General features: G+C 40.0%; 1 protein-coding gene across 1 annotated transcript in view; it reads left to right on the top strand.

Moving 5' to 3' along the window:
• Window positions 1-16,669, top strand: part of fbn2b (fibrillin 2b) — a 49,843-nt gene that overhangs the window by 30,905 nt on the left and 2,269 nt on the right. The window contains exons 22-64 of the mRNA XM_057325609.1: window positions 1,172-1,222; window positions 1,309-1,434; window positions 1,590-1,817; window positions 1,911-2,036; window positions 2,125-2,253; window positions 2,341-2,463; window positions 3,295-3,420; window positions 3,667-3,789; window positions 3,868-3,993; window positions 4,083-4,208; window positions 4,460-4,582; window positions 4,666-4,788; window positions 4,977-5,102; window positions 5,187-5,309; window positions 7,008-7,130; window positions 7,207-7,368; window positions 7,608-7,676; window positions 7,794-7,919; window positions 8,256-8,381; window positions 8,472-8,621; window positions 8,743-8,814; window positions 10,619-10,744; window positions 10,868-10,993; window positions 11,112-11,237; window positions 11,324-11,440; window positions 11,526-11,654; window positions 12,008-12,127; window positions 12,357-12,482; window positions 12,641-12,793; window positions 13,113-13,178; window positions 13,264-13,389; window positions 13,519-13,638; window positions 13,758-13,880; window positions 13,967-14,098; window positions 14,225-14,350; window positions 14,497-14,703; window positions 14,814-14,939; window positions 15,053-15,175; window positions 15,268-15,384; window positions 15,476-15,604; window positions 15,732-15,851; window positions 15,934-16,165; window positions 16,263-16,422. Of these exons, the coding sequence (XP_057181592.1) occupies window positions 1,172-1,222; window positions 1,309-1,434; window positions 1,590-1,817; window positions 1,911-2,036; window positions 2,125-2,253; window positions 2,341-2,463; window positions 3,295-3,420; window positions 3,667-3,789; window positions 3,868-3,993; window positions 4,083-4,208; window positions 4,460-4,582; window positions 4,666-4,788; window positions 4,977-5,102; window positions 5,187-5,309; window positions 7,008-7,130; window positions 7,207-7,368; window positions 7,608-7,676; window positions 7,794-7,919; window positions 8,256-8,381; window positions 8,472-8,621; window positions 8,743-8,814; window positions 10,619-10,744; window positions 10,868-10,993; window positions 11,112-11,237; window positions 11,324-11,440; window positions 11,526-11,654; window positions 12,008-12,127; window positions 12,357-12,482; window positions 12,641-12,793; window positions 13,113-13,178; window positions 13,264-13,389; window positions 13,519-13,638; window positions 13,758-13,880; window positions 13,967-14,098; window positions 14,225-14,350; window positions 14,497-14,703; window positions 14,814-14,939; window positions 15,053-15,175; window positions 15,268-15,384; window positions 15,476-15,604; window positions 15,732-15,851; window positions 15,934-16,165; window positions 16,263-16,422 (5,537 nt within the window). The remainder of the gene's footprint in view (window positions 1-1,171; window positions 1,223-1,308; window positions 1,435-1,589; window positions 1,818-1,910; window positions 2,037-2,124; window positions 2,254-2,340; window positions 2,464-3,294; window positions 3,421-3,666; window positions 3,790-3,867; window positions 3,994-4,082; window positions 4,209-4,459; window positions 4,583-4,665; window positions 4,789-4,976; window positions 5,103-5,186; window positions 5,310-7,007; window positions 7,131-7,206; window positions 7,369-7,607; window positions 7,677-7,793; window positions 7,920-8,255; window positions 8,382-8,471; window positions 8,622-8,742; window positions 8,815-10,618; window positions 10,745-10,867; window positions 10,994-11,111; window positions 11,238-11,323; window positions 11,441-11,525; window positions 11,655-12,007; window positions 12,128-12,356; window positions 12,483-12,640; window positions 12,794-13,112; window positions 13,179-13,263; window positions 13,390-13,518; window positions 13,639-13,757; window positions 13,881-13,966; window positions 14,099-14,224; window positions 14,351-14,496; window positions 14,704-14,813; window positions 14,940-15,052; window positions 15,176-15,267; window positions 15,385-15,475; window positions 15,605-15,731; window positions 15,852-15,933; window positions 16,166-16,262; window positions 16,423-16,669) is intronic.

The following is a 16,669-nucleotide window of genomic DNA, read 5'->3' as shown; positions in this document are numbered from 1 at the left end:
TCACAAAACTAATTCTCATGCTCCAGAAAAATACTGTATTGTACTGTTATTTAACCTCTGATATTTTCCTGTGCTAAAAGGATATGCAAAAATAATCAGTTGACATTAACTGTTCTTCAATTTAGAAACAAATGTAAAAAATAGGATTGGTGGTAACTTTCACGATTTTGTATGTTTTTTTTCAAGTCTACAACACTGTAAACTCCAACTGAAGCAACATAAAATTGCATGTTTTAACCATGTGAATTATAATTTAAACCTAAACAGTGTGATAGAAGTCAAAGTAAAAAAAAAGCTAACAAAATACATATTTATTGTAGGACTGAGTAATACAATTAGTAAATAGAAAAAAACATATTTTTTGCAGTATTTCAGTCTGTGTACCACATGTGTTGCCTATAGGCCCTATATGTCTGATTGTGCCTGTTGGGTTTCTGCGTATACTTGATGGCTGATTTGATCATATTTATGCTTGTGCTTGGTAATCAAGGGATCAATGTTTGTGAAATGCCAATTGTGTGTAATGAGCTGGAGTGCAAAAAAGTCTGTCATTTTATCATTTTTAAGACCGCATGTCCACTGGGATGGACATTAAATAAATAAAATCCTGTGTTGTACAACTCTAAAATATCTTTAGATTTTTTGAAAAACATAACATAATCAAATAAAATATAACAGGGGCAAGACAATGAGGTTACCATTAACTGGTAAGCAATCTGTGAGGTATTATTAAAATGATAGAAACATGCAGTTTTATTGGTCTAAACCAAAAAAGACATAATGTCCATTTTTATTGAAGCAGGGTCTGAAGGGGTTAACACAGCCCACAATGCATTGCATACAGTACAACAGTAGATTACTGTTGACAGATGGCTGTAAATTAACAGTAGTTTCTTAAACTGCAAAATATTGCCCAGGATGCATTGTTTTCTACAGTATATTACTGTTTTAACAAAAAACTGTATGTTACTGTCAGAATTTGGCTGTTTTTTAACAGCAATTTTTTACAGTGTAAGATTCGATAAATGACAGAATGAATAAAATGACATTTAATAAAGAAACAAAATCAACTTTTTATTATCTACTGTACTGTAGACGTTTTTCCACAACTTCATCACAATGTGGCTCGGAGACATATTCACAAACTTTTACATGTATTCTCTTCGCACAGATACAGCCTGCTCCAAAGGTTTCGCTCGAATGAAAGGACTCGTTTGTGAAGGTACGTTACCCATAATGCATTGCTGCATTTACTTCACAGAATACCAAGTGCACGACATGACCCAATGTTACATCGGGATTTTTCAGACATTAACGAATGCGAAGTGTTCCCCGGCGTGTGCACAAACGGTCGTTGCGTGAACACGCAGGGCTCGTTCCGATGCGAGTGTCCGGAGGGACTCACGCTGGACGGAGCCGGACGAACATGTGTCGGTATGACAACAGATGAAACTTCAATGATCTTTGAAGTTTTATTTCTGAAGTGATTACTTACTTGAATTTAGTGTATCCAACAGCGCAAAACTTTTGCTTTGCTTTGAAGAGAACGTGTTCTTAAATTAAAATGTAAATGTGCGTTTGCCTTGTAGACATCCGCAGCGAGCAGTGTTACATGAAATGGGACGAGGACGAGTGTGGCGAACCCTTACCGGGCCGGTACCGCGCGGATCTGTGCTGTTGTACGGTGGGAGCGGCGTGGGGTGTCGACTGCGAGGCGTGTCCCAAACCCGGCACACCCGAATTCAAAACCATCTGCCCACGAGGACCTGGAATCGCCAACCGTGGGGACATTCTCACCGGAAGACCCTTCTATAAAGGTTCTTCGGTTTTTACGAGAAAATCTTTTTACACCAGGAAATGCGAATCTAGTTGTTTTTGGGAACTAATGTTGGTATCATCTGTCTCTGTAGACGTGAATGAATGTAAGGTCTTCAGAGGTCTGTGTACTCACGGAACGTGCCGGAACACCATCGGAAGCTTCAAGTGCCGCTGCGAAAGCGGTTTCGCACTCACCATGGAGGAGAGAAACTGTACAGGTGCGTGGTTCACCTGAGAACGTCTGCAACATGAATACTATAGTAATATGCACACATACCGATCGCACCGTTTGTGCCGTTCTTGCAGATATCGACGAGTGCACCATCTCTCCTGACCTATGCGGTCAAGGCACCTGCGGCAACACGCCTGGCAGTTTCGAGTGTGAATGCTTCGAGGGTTATGAGAGCGGCTTTATGATGATGAAGAACTGCATGGGTGAGACGCACATACACACACGTTCTTCCCCTTGACATTTTCTCAGACCTGCAGCGCGGAGTGTCATCATTTCTCTCTCTCTTTCAGACATTGATGAGTGCGAGCGAGAACCCCTGCTGTGTCGCGGGGGCACGTGTCTGAACACAGAGGGCAGTTATGAGTGCGACTGCCCCCCAGGACATCAGCTTGCAGAGGGATCTGTGTGTGAAGGTAAAGAGTGCGACACACTTCTGTCTTACTGACCTTTATGTCTAGTGGTATAAAGTCATCGGAATACGTGCGAGTGCACATTATTTTCAAAAATATGTAATTATATTATTCACATGTTATACAGTATATATTAATTATTTATATTTGTACTGTATATAATATATGTGTTTGCAGTATATATTATATATGTTTTTATATATATATATATATATATATATTTAAACAATACAATTACATTATTACATTACATTATTATATAAATATTATTGACATTTTACATATATTATGTATATATATGAAGAGTTTGGTTCCAAAAAACTCAATTTAAAAACAAATTCAAAAATCATGTTTTTTATTATGTTATCATGTTTTTCTTGTGTTTTATTGTGTTAGTTAGCTGTGTTTTTTAGTTATTATGGCTTAAATCAAAACAAACCAACTGCAGTTTGATTGATAATAATTGGAATGCACAATAAAAAACATGATTTTGACATGATATATATATATATATATATTATATATATATATTATAAAACCCTATAAATTATTTTAAAAATTAAAATATTTACTTTTACATTTATACTTCGAATTGCAAAAATATTGAAAGATTTTATTCACATTTACAAATATTATGTCATTACAATATATAATGTATAGAATTGAAATGATATATATTACATTACAGTTTTAATTATAAATAATTGTATTTATTTATTTTATTATTTCAAAATAAACTCAAACAACATAATTTAATTCGTATCTTTTATTTATTTGCTTGTTGGCTGTTATAATAAAACAAAACCCAACATTTATTTTGGTTGTCTTTTGCAGATGTGAACGAGTGTCAGTTAAGCGACACCTTGTGTAGGAATGGCCAGTGTATTAACATGGTTGGCACGTACCAGTGTTCCTGTGACATGGGTTACCAGGTCACGCCTGATAGACAAGGCTGCGTGGGTAAGAAAAAATCCACATGTAGACAACAACAAATATGCATTAACATTTATAAAAGCTAATCTTTAACTGTTATTGTCACTAAATGTGTTTGCAAGAACTCGTTACTAAAATGCATTAATGTTATAGAGCTGTTTTGATACAATTTCTATCTGTTAAAGCAATAATTAGCAATAGTATGTGCATTTCCTGTAACATGATTGGATTAGAACTTCAAACAATACTCTAAATATAAACACTGCGCTGCAGATATCGACGAGTGCACCATCATGAACGGAGGTTGCGACACACACTGTACGAACTCCGAGGGCAGTTACGAATGCAGCTGTAGCGAAGGTTACGCTCTCATGCCCGACCTGAGGTCCTGCGCTGGTAAGACAAACACGCACAGACTACACGCAAACATGCTACATCTTGAATGATTCCTCACTGTCTAACCATATCCGGCAGACATTGACGAGTGCGAGGACACTCCAGACATTTGCGACGGGGGCCAGTGCACCAACATCCCTGGAGAATATCGCTGCATCTGCTATGACGGTTTTATGGCCTCCATGGACATGCGGACCTGTATCGGTGAGAAATTGAGAGCGCCCCCTATCTGTACGTCATCAAAAGAGCTTACGTCACGAGAAATCTAACTTACTGTATATGTTTGTGACCAGATGTGAACGAATGCGACCTGAACCCCAACATTTGCCTTCACGGAGACTGTGAGAATACCAAGGGTGCTTTCATTTGCCATTGTCAGCTGGGATACTTCGTTAAGAAGGGCTCCACGGGCTGTACAGGTAGATCTTTCAATCTACATGTGGGTGTATGTATGTATTGAAGCTACCAATATCGAAAATATTTTTGTTACAATTTATGGAAACGTCAGTTATCGGAATATCGGAAATGTCAGCTTTTTACCCACATAAAAAAAATCAGAAAATAACCTGCAATTTTATGTTTCAAACAGAGATGGCGATAGAGAGTCAATTGCAGCAGTAAACGTTAAAGATCATAATGTTAATCAATGTTTAAATAAAAATCTTTTCAGATATTAACGAATGTGAGATTGGCGCTCATAACTGCGACATGCACGCCACTTGCGTCAACTCTCCCGGTAGCTTCAAGTGTCGTTGCCGTGACGGCTGGGAGGGCGATGGAATCAAATGCGTCGGTGAGTGAACGACAAATCGTAAATGTTACGTTAATGAGATGCAGATATTTTTTGCGAACGATTTGTTCTTTCCCTCACTTCAGATGTTGACGAGTGTGTCACCGAGGACCACAACTGTAACCCTAACGCTGAGTGCATGAACACACCGGGGTCGTACCGCTGCTCGTGTAAGGAGGGCTTCAACGGAGACGGATTTACCTGCTCTGGTGAGAGAGAACCTTCTCTTGTTCAATTCTCATTTATTGAATAAAAGATGTCATCTTGCCATGTCTGAGAAATTTAAGAAAGAGATGTGGTATTCCTGTTAATGTGATTTGGTAATCTCGTGGCTGTCTAGAGGAGTAACGGAGATATTAAAGAGATCCCGTGTGTAATTTACTCATTCTTTCTCCAGATATGGATGAGTGTGCAGACAATGTGAACCTGTGTGAGAACGGGCAGTGTCTGAATGCCCCGGGCGGATACCGCTGTGAATGCGAGATGGGCTTCACGCCTACTGAGGACAGCAAAGCATGTCAAGGTAACCACGCACACACACACACAAACGTGTACACATTTAAACACTCCCATGCACACGGTCACATCACTCTGTGTCATTCATCAGACATCGACGAGTGCACCTTCCAGAACATCTGCGTGTTCGGGTCGTGCCAGAACTTGCCCGGAATGTTCCGCTGCGCTTGTGACTACGGGTACGAGCTGGACCGCAGTGGAGGAAATTGCACAGGTGAAAACACACGTGTCATCATGTGTCTATTAAGACTACACTTAACATGCAATCAAATCAAAGACCATTAAAACATACAGTATCAAAACTCTCATTTTAGCAGAAGAGATAAATTTGTGAAATTTGGTAATGTCTCATTTTCATCTGACTTTCAGAATTGCACACAGTTTTGTATACAAACCCCGGAAGCGAGTTAGCATTTTAAGACTTCCGGTTCCATCGCCACAAAGTCTATGGGTTTTTTTAATGGGTTTTTGGTAAATCGCTGTTGTAAAAAAGCTGTGGCTAACAAAACCTCTAAATATTTTCACATTTTAATCTATGGCATAAAACACACCAGTTATAGTGATTTTTTTAAGCCTTTATCGTGTCTTTAAAATGGCGGTTGCTAACAAGTTAGCTTTCCTGTGGCTCAGTGGTTAGAGCATGGTGCTAGCAACGCCAAGCTCATGGGTTCGATTGCACATAGTTAGAATGATGTATAGTACAATGCAATATAAGTCGCCTTGAGATAAAAGCGTCTGCCAAATGCATAAATGTAAATGTAAGTAGCTAAAAGCGACTACTTCCTTTGGTGGGGACGTTAGATGTCATTGCGCATATAAAGCACACAAATAATGCAACATGGGCACAAATATCTAAAATCTTTGTTGGGGATTCATTCACGGAGTAATTACTTGCCAGTAAGTCTTACTGCCTTTTTAATAAAGTTTGAGAAAGGAGGATTGGTGGTGGTGACATTGATATCGAGCGACCTTAAGTGTAGTCTGTTTATAGCATCGAGTTAGCTTTACACTTCTGGCCAGTGTTGGGTGTAACTAGTTACTAAGTAATCATTTACTGTAATTTAATTACTTTTCCCTTGAAAAAGTAAAGTAAGGGATTACTCTTGTTTTATCTGTAATTTAATTACAGTTACTTCTGATGTAGTTAAACTAAATACTGTGTAATGTATTCAATTGTGGAAATGACATTAAAATTATAAGTCTAACTTTAAAATGTATCCTTCTCACATTTGTATACTTTGGTCAGTTAATAAGAATCATTTATGTAGTTATTCATTTGAATGAATTAAAAGAGCCGTTTCACGTCTATCCTTGAATCACTTAACTAATCAAGGTTGATATAGGATATAGAAAGTAATTAGTAATAAGTAATTAAATACTTTTTGGAGAGAGTCATTTGTACAGTAATCTACGTAATTACACTGTTGAATATGGAATTAGTAACTGGTAATTCATTACTTTTTCTGAGTAATTTACCCAATACTGCTTCTGGCGATTGTATTTAGGATTCAAAAACAGCAAATATTGTGTTAATCTGTAAAGATTATCTTGATAGACAAAACGTGTAAACATCCTTAACCTTTGTTAATCACAGATCTTATTTTTTGCGACCTTCCAAAAGTCTATGGCGCTTGCTTCCGGGTTAGCCTACAAAAATACGTCATCTCCGAGCCACTCCATTTAAAACACAAACCTTTAAAAGACAAATACTAAGCACCAAAACTGAATTTGTGAATTCTTCTGTTTCTCAATAATGTCTCGTTTTTGTTTAATGGGTCTCTATGATTATGATTTTCTGTCGTCATGATATCTTTCTGTCCCAAGACACTGGAGATACCTGCTTGAAAGTGCAACGCATCTCAGTAATCTCATTTTGGTCTCATGCCTATTTTGTCTCATTTTCGTCTCGTAGACATCAACGAGTGTTTCGACCCTGTGAACTGTATCAACGGCCTGTGCATAAACCTGCCCGGCAGCTACCTGTGCAACTGCCCCCCAGACTTTGAGCTCAACCCCACCGGAGTGGGCTGTGTCGGTATGTACTCTATGAGCTGATAATGATCTTAAATTGAGATTTACAGAACAAAGCCTCACTTTGTGTTGTCTGACAGACACGCGCGTTGGAAACTGTTTCCTGGACACTTTGGACCGTGGCGATGGAGGAATTTCCTGCAGCGCTGAGATTGGTGTGGGCGTGACTCGGGCCTCCTGTTGCTGCTCGCTGGGCGGAGCTTGGGGCAACCCCTGTGAACTCTGCCCTCCTCTTAACTCGAGTATGAAACCTAAACCTTGTTAAATACTTCATATATAATCTCTGGAGTCCAGAATGTCTATTTGGCTAAAAACCAGAATTGATTGCTTTAGATATCAGCATTTATATCCGAATTATATCGGTCTGCAACTAGTAAAAGTACTAAAAGTACTCTAAATCTCTCTGATTCAGGGCACCTACTGATGTCATTGGTAGGTGTCACACTCCACTAACGGCGTGATGAATTTTCTCTCTTTTCAGCCGAGTACAAAACTCTCTGTCCCGGAGGAGAGGGCTTCCGGCCGAATCCCATCACTGTCATCCTAGAGGGTAAGGACAAAACCGCGTGTGTGTGTTGTCCGACTCGTCCTGGGGGTGAGGTCCGATTGCCTTGATAGTGATGCTCTGGTGTGTTTTACGACTGCTCTTTTTCTCTTTCGGACACAGACATCGATGAATGCCAGGAGCTCCCGGGGCTGTGCCAGGGGGGCAACTGTGTCAACACATTTGGCAGCTTCCAGTGCGAGTGTCCGGACGGCTACTACCTCAACCAAGAGACGCGCATCTGCGAAGGTCAGAGGAGAGACGGCTACAGCTCAGAGCCAACAGAAATCTGCAACTAATGCGATTTTAATTAGGATGTATTTAAGCACCGGGCACAAATTTATGGGGCCAGTGAGATAAAAATTACGGGCAGGCCTGTCTTACTGTCTATTGTACACATTTCTAGCAGTTTTATTTTATCTCAACAATTTTTTTATGTAATGTTTATTATTAGATTTAAAATTTCGTTAAGATTTTTGCAGGACCTTCTTTCTCTGACCCAAACAGAATATTGCACACAGCCTCTTATATTTTAAAGCTTTTTAACAAAACGTTTCTGGATAACGTTCACGTTTTTGCCCACAGATATCGATGAATGCACGGCTCACATCGGCATCTGTGGACCGGGAACATGTTACAACACTCTGGGAAACTACACATGCGTCTGTCCACCGGAGTACATGCAGGTCAACGGAGGAAATAACTGCATGGGTAAGACATTCACTACCCTTCAATCTACTTTACTACGGTATGTTCTCGAAAGCATCGAATGGTTGCTGTGAAATCATTCGTGTCTTATAGATATGAGAAAGAGCGTGTGCTATCGGAACTTCAACGACACGTGCGAGAACGAGCTTTCATTCAACATGACGAAGAAAGTGTGCTGTTGTGCGTATAATGTCGGCAAAGCCTGGAACCGACCGTGTGAGGAGTGTCCCCCTCCGGCAACCTGTGAGTTTTTCTTCGACCGTGTTTGGAATACTTAAGTATTGCTTTTTCGTAATTGCCAATGAGACATAAAACAACATAATAGACGATCATCATGAGTGGTTTGTTATGTCGATCTCTGCAGCCGAGTACCAGCTCTTATGTGGAAACCAGGCACCTGGATTCATCATCGACATTCACACCGGAAAACCCATCGGTTAGTTGACTTAAGTCGTGTTTTTTTTCTCCCATTTTAGCTATTACGAAAGATAAAACAAGTGGATACATATGAAAAATGTATTCATATATTCTAGGCATTGATCGATACTCAGCTCACAATTCCATAAAATACACGAAACTTTGTTTACGATACTATAGTATCACAAAATTTGGGAGTACAAATTTATCGCTGAAAATGTTATTTACAAAACATTAACAATTTTCAATAAGATTTTACGAAACTTTGTTCACGGTACAATAGTATCACGATATTTGGAAGTACAATTTTATCGCTGAAGATGTTATTTACAAAACATTAACAATTTTCAATAAGATTTTACGAAACTTTGTTCACGGTACTATAGTATCACGATATTTGGAAGTACAATTTTATCGCTGAAGATGTTATTTACAAAACATTAACAATTTTCAATAAGATTTTACGAAACTTTGTTCACGGTACTATAGTATCACGGTATTTGGGAGTACATTTTTTTGCTGAAAATGTTGTTTACAAAACATTAACAATTTTCAATAAGATTTTACAAAACATTGTTCACGATACTATAGTATCATGAAATTTGGGAGTACAATTTTATCGCCGAAAATGTTATTTACAAAACATTAACAATTTTCAATAAGATTTTACGAAACTTTGTTCAAGGTACAATAGTATCACGATATTTGGAAGTACAATTTTATCGCTGAAGATGTTATTTACAAAACATTAACAATTTTCAATAAGATTTTACGAAACTTTGTTCACGGTACTATAGTATCACGATATTTGGAAGTACAATTTTATCGCTGAAGATGTTATTTACAAAACATTAACAATTTTCAATAAGATTTTACGAAACTTTGTTCACGGTACAATAGTATCACGATATTTGGAAGTACAATTTTATCGCTGAAGATGTTATTTACAAAACATTAACAATTTTCAATAAGATTTTACGAAACTTTGTTCACGGTACTATAGTATCACGGTATTTGGGAGTACAATTTTTTGCTGAAAATGTTGTTTACAAAACATTAACAATTTTCAATAAGATTTTACGAAACTTTGTTCATGGTACTATAGTATCACGATATTTGGGAGTACATTTTTTTGCTGAAAATGTTGTTTACAAAACATTAACAATTTTCAATAAGATTTTACTATGTTATTTACAAAACATTAACAATTTTCAATAAGATTTTACGAAACTTTGTTCACGGTACTATAGTATCACGGTATTTGGGAGTACAATTTTTTGCTGAAAATGTTGTTTACAAAACATTAACAATTTTCAATAAGATTTTACGAAACTTTGTTCATGGTACTATAGTATCACGATATTTGGGAGTACATTTTTTTGCTGAAAATGTTGTTTACAAAACATTAACAATTTTCAATAAGATTTTACAAAACATTGTTCACGATACTATAGTATCATGAAATTTGGGAGTACAATTTTATCGCCGAAAATGTTATTTACAAAACATTAACAATTTTCAATAAAATTTTTGTTGTAAGTACAACTCGTTTCAAAACATTCATCGTTTAATGGAACGTCCTGTATGTAAAACTTTTATTAAAAATACATTTTCATAGCCTAAAAGATAAACCTGAATTTGAACAAAATTAAGAGAAGGAAGTAGGAAAGTTAAATGCAAATAACAAGCTTCTTCAAGTAAAAACAAAACATAGTAGTTCAACCAATAGAATTAGAATGATGTCATATACTAAAAAACACTGTAGCGATACGACACATACTTTTATCTCCTCTAATAAGCTCTTTTCTGTCTCATCTTCTCAGATATCGACGAGTGTCGGGAAATTCCAGGCATCTGCGCAAACGGAGTGTGCATCAACCAGATTGGAAGTTTCCGTTGCGAATGTCCAATGGGCTTTAGCTACAACAACATTCTGTTTATATGTGAAGGTATGATACACACACGCACATACGGGTCACTGGCCAACATTCTCGAAATATCATACATATGAGAGATGTTTGCAGATGTCTTGACTTAACCAGCGTTTGTTTGCGTTTTCATTCGAACTTTAGACATTGATGAGTGTAACAACGGCGACAACCTGTGCCAGCGTAACGCCAACTGCATCAACATCCCTGGTAGCTACCGCTGCGAATGCTCGGCTGGGTTCAAGCTGTCGCCTAGTGGAGCTTGTGTGGGTGAGTATTACGTAATTAGCATAATCATTTTGCTATATCCACAATTTGCGTGAAAACATAGTTTGACATGAGAATTGTAGTTATTACATTTGTTTGCGTTATCGTCTTTATTTCTCAGACCGTAACGAGTGTCTGGAGATCCCGAACGTTTGCAGTCACGGCGAGTGTATCGACACTCAGGGAAGCTATCGCTGTCTGTGCCACAACGGCTTCAAGACGACGGCGGACCAGACCATGTGCATGGGTGCGAATCTGTCGCTAACAAAGACATTTTTACAAAACATTTTTACAACTTTCTGAAGTCAATTGAATTCCCGTTCATTCTGGCAGATATCGATGAGTGTGACCGACAGCCGTGTGGAAATGGTACCTGTAAAAACACAGTGGGTTCCTACAACTGTCTGTGCTTCCCCGGTTTCGAGCTCACCCACAACAACGACTGCATGGGTAAGATAAAAAATCTGAGCCGTTAAATGTACTGATTCTAATTAACAACCTTAAAACCTTTTATCCGACATGTGCTGTTGTGCAGATATTGACGAGTGTGTCGTGCACACCGGTCAGGTCTGTAGAAACGGCCAGTGTATCAACAGCATGGGTTCCTTCAAGTGTCTGTGTACTGATGGATATAACCTCACGCCAGATGGAAAGAACTGTGTCGGTAAGATTAAAGAGTCATTAGCCGAGCTAATAAACACAATGTCTGATGCTATAGATTTATACGGACCCCCACTTAACCTTGTTAAACGCTTACAATAGGTCTTTAAAGCTTTCTATCGACCAACAAACCTTTCTAATTTAATCAGAAAGTGTTTCAATAGATAACTGTGCATAAATACATACATTTGTTAAATGTATTTATGTGCAAAAAAAGATTCTTTATTTTAAATCATTATTTTTGAATTTGAATACGTATATAAAACTTATAGATTTATATAAAATATGTGTAATTTCTCTAAATATAACATGCTATATACTGTATAACGTATATGTTTCTAACTCTCTAAACTTCAGATATCAATGAATGTGTAATTTTCCCGGGTGCCTGCCAACCCGGAACCTGTCAGAACCTGGACGGCTCATTCCGCTGCATCTGTCCGCCGGGATACGAAGTTCAGAACGACCAATGTGTCGGTAAGATTTCACGCCTTAGCCAGAACGCACATTTCGTTGGTTTAAGGTCAAAGGTGATGTTTGATTCAATACAACAGCAGGATTGACTTTGTATTTACCCACAAACCCACATTCGCAAAAAGACACGTGTGCATGACCCGTGGTGACCCATTCCATCTGTCGCTGGGGTCCTGCGGGGCAGGTTGCGTCCTCTGATGTCTCTAAACCTCATTTCTGTTTTCTTCGGCAGATATCAACGAGTGTAACGTGGAGCCCAACATATGTCAGTTTGGCATCTGTAAAAACACGCCGGGCAGTTTCCAGTGTATCTGCCAGCCTGGTTTCGTGTTGTCTGATAATGGCCGACGCTGCTTCGGTAAGGCCAAATATAACAAAGATATGTTTTAAAATATTTTTTCATGATTCTCTTTCTATAAAATGTGGCAGGAATTAAAAATCTATATTAGCACATCTGTGAGATTTGTAATACCTGTATTAGTAGTTCTTATTAATAAACGACTTGTTTGCCCTCAGATACCCGTGAGAGCTTCTGTTTCACACGATTTGAAGCTGGTAAATGCACCGTACCCAAACCCCTGAACAACACCAAAGCCAAATGCTGCTGCAGTCGGGTGCCGGGCGAGGGATGGGGTGACCCCTGTGAATTGTGCCCACGAGTCAATGAAGGTCAGTCGTACGATTAGAGGCGGTTTACTTACAATAAATAAATAAAAACATTAGTATGCAAATAATCCTAATGGGAGGTTTTGTCAGATTTACAGTACGTTTATGGGGAAATTTTGCTTGAAGTAATGGCATGGGTTTTTTTTCCTTTTTAAAATGAAAGTAATTGAAATTTTTACAAAATCAAAGAAATACTAATACTAATATTTTTAAATAAGTGATATAATAAATTACATATTTATAGGTTTGAGAATATAAACATTCAAATAATAATAATAAGACATGTTTTAAATTAAAGTGAATATTTGTTTCTCTCCCACAGCGGCGTTTCAGACTTTGTGTCCTTACGGTCACGAAGCCGTGCTGAGACCCGGAGAAGGTCGAGAGGGTGAGAAATCCCTGTAACATCACGGTGTCGACTAAAGCTCATCTCTGTGTAATATGTCATGCTAACATGCTCTCTGCCTGCACAGACATGAACGAGTGCATTGAAAACCCCGGAATCTGCGGCAACGGCTTGTGCATCAACACGGACGGCTCGTTCCGCTGCGAGTGTCCGTTCGGGTACAACCTGGACTACACGGGCATCAACTGCGTGGGTGAGTGCAACATCAAACACTTTACACATTTCGGTTAAGAACTTCACAAAAAACTAAAAGGTTGTAGGTTTACTTTGGTTAAAAAGTGTCGTTCTTGGTCATATGGTCATATGCATTTTCTTGTCACAGATACGGACGAATGCTCCATCGGGAACCCTTGTGGAAACGGGACTTGCACAAATGTTCTGGGTGGGTTCGAGTGCTCCTGTCAGGAAGGTTTCGAACCCGGGCCCATGATGACCTGTGAAGGTGAGTTAAAATCCCAAAATCTGGAATAATGCCAGATGTCTTTCATTTCAATAGACCTATGATTTATTTGCAATCTGTCTGTATGTTTGGATTTCAATTTCCAACGTTTTTGTCATCAGACATCAACGAATGTGCCGTAAACCCTCTGCTCTGCGCCTTCCGCTGCGTCAACACCTTCGGCTCTTACGAGTGCATGTGCCCGACGGGATACGTGCTCCGCGACGACAACAGAATGTGTAGAGGTGAGAATATGCCACCCACGCGCCCGTCCCTTCATTAATGTTCTACTTTTCAAAATATACATTCACTACATATTCTCTCTCTTTAGACCAGGATGAGTGTGCTGAAGGTCTGGATGACTGTGCGTCCAGAGGCATGACCTGCAAAAACCAAATCGGCACCTTTATGTGCATCTGCCCGCCCGGCATGACCCGCCGCCCTGACGGAGAGGGCTGTATGGGTGAGTAAACACCCACCTAAGGCTACAACAGAGATGGTTTGAAGACAGAATGACGCCTCTGTGTTGTCATCAACAGAATATACAATGATTCGATTTTTGGTTGACCCAGATTCGTTTTTTCCACAGACCTGAACGAGTGCCGCGCCAAACCTGGAATCTGTAAGAATGGTCGCTGCGTCAACACCATTGGCAGTTACCGGTGTGAATGTAATGAGGGTTTCGAGCCGAGTTCCACTGGCACTGAATGCATCGGTAAGACTGACCGGCCTGCCAATCAGAACGGCTTAACTCATATCACTTTTTAAAGAAGCCGTGGAATAAAATTAAGCGCCAGCAGGATGACGCCTGTCATTTACGGTACATTGCTTGATAACGTTGCTGTTGTTGATGGTTTACAGATAACAGGAAGGGCTTCTGTTTCATGGAGGTTCTGCAGACGATGTGCCAGCAATCCTCCACCAACCGCAATTCCGTCACCAAGTCGGAGTGTTGTTGTCACGGAAGTCGCGGCTGGGGCTCGATGTGCGAGTTGTGTCCTCTGCCAGGCACCGTACAGTATAAGAAAATGTGCCCGCTCGGCCCCGGATACACCACAGACGGCAGAGGTGTGTGCGCTCATTTAGGGTGTTTGTCTTAATGTTTTGAATTGAAACATTTATTTTGTTGACTTGAATATTTTCATTCATTTACAATTCTTTTATAACGTGTATTGCAGATATCAATGAATGTGAGGTCATTCCCAACCTGTGTAAGAACGGCCAGTGTATCAACAGCATCGGTTCGTTCCGCTGTCACTGTAATGTGGGTTACACCAACGACTTTACTGGCACTTCTTGTGTTGGTACGTTGTCCTGATTCAACTCTTATGACTCTGAAGCTACTTTTGTCAAAGTCAACAAAAGTTGCGATACCTCATTCCGAAATTTGTCCTTCTCATCGATGTTTGGTGTTTAGACATGGACGAGTGCTCTCAGTCGCCCAAACCGTGTAACTTCCTGTGTAAGAACACAGAAGGCAGCTACCTGTGCTCCTGTCCCAGTGGATACATCCTTCAGCCTGACGGAAAGACCTGCAAAGGTTAAATCTGCTGTTGCGTTCTTAAATTTGCTCTATACTGCGATGTTTGGTTCCTGCGTTTGCTAATTTGAAAAATGTCTCCTTTCACTCAGATCTGGACGAGTGCTCAACCAAACAGCACAACTGTCAGTTCTTGTGCATCAACACCATCGGTGGCTTCACCTGTAAATGTCCCACAGGCTTCACGCAGCACCAGACAGCATGCATAGGTAAGAGATGTGTACGGCACGCTAACACGCCGAGTCGAAATAATTGAGGGGTCATTTGGTCCTGAAATCGCCTGTGCGCTTCATCTTACAGACAACAACGAATGCGGCGGACAGACGAGTGTCTGCGGTTCCCAAGCTTCCTGTATGAACACTCCCGGAAGCTTCAACTGCGAGTGTCAGAAGGGCTTCTCATTGGACGGCACAGGGATTAACTGCGAAGGTTTGTATATCTCACATAAAGTCCTGAATGTTTTTTTGTGTGATGCTTTAATGCTTTCATTTACATAATGTGTAACCTTTTTAAAAGATCTGTGTATTGAATTTTAGTTGTTGGGTTTGTTTTACAGATGTTGACGAATGCGGAGGAAACCACCGCTGTCAGCACGGCTGCCAGAACATGATGGGCGGTTTCCGCTGTGGCTGCCCGCAAGGCTACGTTCAACACTACCAATGGAACCAGTGTGTGGGTAGGTGCTTCTGCACATTTGATTCAACGAGAATTTATTTCAATCAAACAACTTCTCATTTCCATCTCTTCCTTTTGGCCAGACGAGAACGAATGCGCCGGGAACCAAGCATGTGGTTCGGCATCTTGCTACAACACGCTGGGCAGCTTTAAGTGCGTGTGTCCGTCAGGGTTCGACTTTGACACCTCGGCCAGTGGCTGCCAGGATGTTAATGAATGCTCCCTGGGCAATAACCCCTGCAGCTATGGCTGTTCTAACACAGATGGCGGGTACTTGTGCGGATGCCCCGGGGGCTTCTACCGAGCAGGACAAGGGTTGGTATTCGGTCTGCTGTGAAGAGTGACAAACGCTGCTTATCGCAAACGACCATCTTTAATAATAATGAAAATGGTTTTGGTGTTTTTTTTCTAGTCACTGCATCACAGGAGTGGGCTTCCAGGGTCAGTTTGGCCCAGAAGGCGAAGAGGAGGAAGAGGCCCTCTCACCTGAGGCTTGCTATGAATGCAAGATTAACGGTGACCTTGGAAAGAAAGGCCGTCATAGGCGTAACGCTGGCGATAATGAACTCAAGGTACGTTCACGTTCTGTCTCGCAGTATTTATGTTGTTGTCACTATGACCACGAATTATGTTGTAGCTAAACACGATTGTTGATTCACTCCTGAATGCTCAATTTTGTAAAATTGACCCCAGCTAACATCTTTGCTATGTAGGTTGCTATGAATATCGTTATGTGAACATCTCGATTCATAGTGCGAACTTCAAAACAAAGTAAAGTACTTTCGAAAATGTCCTAATACATCGTACCTTTCCGTACTG

This window comes from Triplophysa rosa, linkage group LG25 (assembly GCF_024868665.1).
Source record: "Triplophysa rosa linkage group LG25, Trosa_1v2, whole genome shotgun sequence".
Classification (NCBI taxonomy): domain Eukaryota; kingdom Metazoa; phylum Chordata; class Actinopteri; order Cypriniformes; family Nemacheilidae; genus Triplophysa; species Triplophysa rosa.
Note: the sequence above shows the minus strand (reverse complement) of the source record. Positions and strands in the feature narration are given on the sequence as shown.